This window comes from Xyrauchen texanus, chromosome 34 (genome assembly GCF_025860055.1).
Source record: "Xyrauchen texanus isolate HMW12.3.18 chromosome 34, RBS_HiC_50CHRs, whole genome shotgun sequence".
Taxonomy (NCBI): Eukaryota; Metazoa; Chordata; class Actinopteri; order Cypriniformes; family Catostomidae; genus Xyrauchen; species Xyrauchen texanus.
In genome coordinates, this window is record NC_068309.1 from 21,479,606 (window position 1) to 21,484,895 (window position 5,290).

General features: G+C 35.5%; 1 protein-coding gene across 1 annotated transcript; it reads right to left on the minus strand.

Annotated features, from left to right (window-relative positions):
- Window positions 1-5,290, minus strand: LOC127628215 (magnesium transporter NIPA2-like). Its single transcript, XM_052104976.1, has 6 exons — window positions 5,037-5,290; window positions 4,293-4,556; window positions 3,165-3,221; window positions 2,992-3,082; window positions 1,837-1,997; window positions 1-1,456 (listed from the first exon to the last, which is right to left on the minus strand). The coding sequence occupies exons 1-6, from the start codon at window positions 5,074-5,076 to the stop codon at window positions 846-848; spliced, it is 1,224 nt and encodes a 407-aa protein (XP_051960936.1). The 5' UTR covers window positions 5,077-5,290; the 3' UTR covers window positions 1-845.

Genomic DNA, 5,290 nt, shown 5'->3' on the forward strand with positions numbered 1-5,290 from the left:
TCAAAGCATTTTAATTTGGGCAGCTTCTTAGCCTGACATTCATCTGCAGCAGATTCCAAGTTATCCTGCATCACATACTTTATATGCTGTTTTAATCTTATAAATTCAGTTAAAAAAATTCCAAAGTGGCTTAAAGACTCATCTAAATGCAATACTTAATATTTACAAAATGAAAGGTGCACTCAGGAACTTTTGTCTTTGTGTCATCTTTGATACTGACACTTAGTGGCTTGGATGCAGCATAATTTAAAATCAATAGTTTTCATTTTCAGATTACATTGTAGAAATGTAGCATTCACAGCCAGCCAGGATTACTTTAATCAATGAGTGAAAGTGTCAAATAACAGGACAGATACTGAGATTAAGCGAGTGGTACTCAGCTGGTCATGTGATTCTAACATGGCATCCCCCATGTACGGACCCTCTCCATGTAGAATAAAACCGTTTTCATAAGGTTACTGATATGATTGGAGTCTTCATCTCATGTGAGTGGTCATGATTTCCTTCATGATTTCCTAGATATATGGCAAAAGTGCAATTCATGTCTTTAGGAGTTAAACTTTTTTTAATGAGGAACACATTACAGAGTGCTCCATTAAATATCTAACTTCAAGGCATCTAACATGCATTGAAGTTAGATAACTCTAACTCTAACATCAATGCATCTAACTTGTGTTACAGAAACATTTCTGCCTCATTAGGAATGGTACTCAGCAGCAGTCAATACAAATTGCTGCCTCATAATACAACAGCCTTCAGCAGAGGAAATTACAAATTAGGATAGTAAAAACTACAAACTGCAAATCCATAATTCATGCTTGCAAATTCAGACCATTCTGCACCGCTCAGCTGATAATAAAAACTCTGGGGCCTTCGTCTCTCATGGGTGGCAGGCACTCTATGTTTTCAATGAGGATGTGCTTGTCCTCCCTCTTTGATGGGCTCTCCTGACCTAATGGCTGACAGAGGTTGCTTCTCAAATCTTCAAAGCACACATCCAAATCTTTGAAGAGGTGCAGCATGCTCACTCCAATCACTATCACCAAGAAGCCCCCAATAGTGCCCACCACATCTACTCCTGACATGGCTCCCCACTCTTTAAACAGAATTATGGAGGTGCTCAGGACCACGGTAGTGAAGAAGACGTAGTAGATGGGGTAGACCAGGAGCGTATTGAAGGTGTCCAATGACTTGTTAAGATAGTTGACCTGGATGATGATGGATCCAATTAAGGTAAGCAAAAGGATCCAGGTGAGAGGGTGACGGACCACAAAATGGTCAGAGAAGGCGGAGCGTATCGCAATGCCAAGTCCCTTGACTGAGGACACAGTAAAAGCTCCGAGCAAAGAGCAGATGCTGATGTAAATTAAAATGTTGGTTTGACCAAAGCGAGGAGAGAAATGGAAGATGAGGATCAAACAAGTTACCAGCAGGATGCCGGCAAACACCAGAAAACCTTCAGAAGAAGCAGGATATGTGTAAATGCTTTTGCATTTAAAGTGATAGTTCACCCAAAAACGAAAATTCTATATTCTGTCCTCATTTACTCACCTTCATGTTGTTCAAAACCAGTATTACTTTCCTCCACAAAACATAAAAGGTGGATGGAAGGCAGAATGACAGTCTAAGTCATCATTCACTGCATCTTTTTCCATACAATGGAAGAGAATGGTGATGGTGACTAAACATTCTGCTTAACACTATTTGACAGAATTTTCATTTTTGGGTGAACTATACTGTACCTTTAAGTTCAGTTCAGAATTTGACTAATTTGTTGGTTGCAAAAGAGTCTAAAGATCAGATAAATACAATAATTAAATTGTTCATAGTACTAACCAGGGTCAAGCAATTTGTATGTCATTTCTTTAAGAGTTGTCACCTCTTCCTCTTCAGGTGCATGTATAACCATTGTAGTACTTCCCAATATGCTGAGCATACAGCCAAGTTTTCCCAGAAGATTCATTGTTTCTCCGAACAAGTGAGAGGACAGCACTGCACTGAAATAAGAGTAAACAAACATTAAAATTAGTACCTTTAATTTTGTTCTAATAAATACCCCAGAAATAGCACAAAAAGTGAAGAATTCTTTTTTTATTTAACCCAAGGGCCATGCTTATACATTTTAAATCATACTGAAAAAAGTTGGCATTTAAAGAAGCGTTTAATGTTTGTGTAAACTATGATCTCATGACTTGAGTACTTCCTGCATAGGAATTGGTGTGTAGGACTGGCATATGCTTATAATAATCATCTCATGATGTGCGTGACTGTTTTTCTTGAAATCATGTATTGATGTATTATTTGAACAACCTGTTTGCGAAGATGACGTCTGCCAGAGAAACAACATCATTTGGACCTCTGTATGACTACACAGTTATGTGTAGATATACAGTATACTGTGTCTGTATAATTACACATGATAGGAGACATTCTGCGACTATTGCCACATCCATACTAGTCTGTTTTCCTAATGTCATTATTATCCAAATTATACAGTAACGGAGATCGTTTTCAAAGCGCTCTATTTCGGTGAAGGTAAATGCCATTCCAGTGTTGATGATAGGCGTAAATGTAGCAAAATCAATGCATTTTCAAATGAAAAAGTATTAGTGTGGAAGTGTGTGGGTCCTTAAAGCTGTGTTAAAGGGATAGTTCAATGGATTATGCCTGCAGATGTAAAAACTTAAGTGTTACTGGAGCACCAACAATCACAGAAAGGCCACATAAAAGTAATCCATAAGACTCCAGCGGTTTAATACATGTGTTCAGAAGCGATATGATAAGTGTGGGTGAGAAACAGATCAATATTTAAGATTTTCTTTAATTGCACAAAGCATGTTGCAATTCAGGATGCCCAGAATGCTCACATATGAGTTTAATAATATATTTATTTCAACATACACTGATCCTCTCTTTCACAGGCTTGTAAAGTTTACATAGCAGTGTGTGGAGCACATTGTTGCCAATTGTAAACAAGGGTGGTGACGTTACCTGATAAGAACACTGAGAGCTCCTAATGGTGTTACCACAGTGGCTGGAGCAAACATGTATGCAGCAAAGTTTGCTGCCTCACCTCCACCCACTAAGCAAAAAAAAAAAAAGATTATGTTAAAGGAGTCGGTTACTCAACATAGCAGAATAATGTACAATTGCATTACACTTACTGGTCAAAAGGCCACCCCACCACAGCCAGTCCTTGAGGTAACCATGGCCTCCCTCAGCTACACAAAGTATTTTCAAATATATAGTTTAGTTTATTAAAATGAGACAGAGACCTCCAGTAATTCTGTCATCATAAGTGAAGCATAAAAAAGGGGAACTTGTATCAACCAATTTCACAATGTATGTTTAGTTAAGTACAGTAAAAATATTCATTGTCTTAATAAGTGTTTTTGTCTTTTTTTTTCCCGTAAAAAAAAAAAAGAAATCTAAAAATCCTTTAAAACAAAAATACATTTACTTTGCCAATATGGTAAGAAAAATGGACTTTATTCAAGATATTTTTGCTTTTGAAATTATTTTGCTTAGTTTTTTTTTTTTTTTTAAAAGGATATACCCAATGTATTATACACAAATACATGAAAATGTACATTTTAAATGTATCAAAATAAAATACCAAATACTGTGTGGAAAAAAATTATCAAAATAGAATATCTGGACCTATTCTGAATGCAAAGAACATTTTGGTGTGGTACCAAAAAGTATATTGCAACACAACATATACATTGTGTTCATGTAGGCCTCCTTCCAAAATCCATCACATTTTTACATGGACACAAATACCAAACATAAATATATTTAGATACAAATGACATTTGATTTTTTTCAAAGACTTAATAATATAATTTTTTATTTAAAATATGCACTTCACATACATGTATCTGAAATACTGCCCATCCCTGGATAAACATCATAAAATTTTGTTTGATTTAGACTTATCTCAAAAAACAAACAAACCAAAAAAAACTATTTGCTAATAGGGTAACATCAACTTAATTCAAGATATACTCTATGAAAGTATCTTGTGCAATTTTTCCTCTCAAGTGTATGTTTTCTCAAGGATGTTTATACCTCTTTATTGAAAAACCAGACTGGTTAATAATGGTCAATTAGCATTAAATCCAAATACTCACATTTATGTGACTGGTCAAATTCACTTTAATAATACAAAAATTACAAGTATCAACAAAAAACAAGTATTATTATTTCTAAGAGTTTGATTCAGTCTGTAAAGAGAAATTTACTAAATGGACCCTATTCTATTATGTAAATATTGATGTAAATGACCTGACCTGCCCTCATCTCCCCAGTGTTGGCCAGACGCAGTAGTGCCTTCTTTTTCAGAATAACACTTCCTCCTATCAGGAAAGATGAGAGTATGGCCAGTGTCAAGCCGGTCCAGAAATTGTAGTTGCTCCATTTGTCGATGGCTAGTGCTGCTTTGTTGACTGTAGAGTTTACATTGGAGTAACCTTCACTAAAAGATGTGTTTCCAAGTCCCGTGTCAAAAATACAAACAGAGGTGGACGTGGGACAGAAAATTCTTATGACTGAGCCTGGGCAAAAGAAGAAAGGTTAAAACATGTTATATAATATTATACTGGAATAACCCACATTACCAACACTCTCATTTTCATAACAGATTGTTCACATGAAAAACTTGTGTATGAACATACACTCTTTTTTTTAGCATTTAATAATACACTAATTTTAAGCTTTGAAATAGTTAGCTAGTGTTATCAAACAAAATAAAAGTACATAGGTGTAAATTAACTTCAGACATACAATAAGAAATTATTGTCCTTTAAACAAATAGTATACAAGATAAAAACAAACATGATGTCACCCTTTCGACAAGAGCGCACTTTAATGAGTCCAAAATCAAGTGTAGTGTGAAACAATTACAAATAGACTATTGAGACCAAATATCACCTCAGCAAAACCAACCCTGAGCTCTCAAATTAGACACACATTCACAAGCCAAACCATCTTGTTATAAAGTCGTAAATGAAAAAGGAAATAACAAAACCTCTTACCATTTATACATGAATCGGATGGCAGATATACGTCTTTCATTGTATTTCCCACTTCCCCAAACGACGGGTAGAACTTATCGAAATGAAGCCATTCAAAAACAAAACTAAATGTTTTTTGTTTTTTTATATAATCTAGGATATATATATTTTTTCTGTAGGACTGCACATTTGCTTCATTTGCAACTGTCCTAATAAACGTTTTGCAACAGTGCCATCCACGCGCGTATCTTCACACTGCTAGGAAGCACCACAGC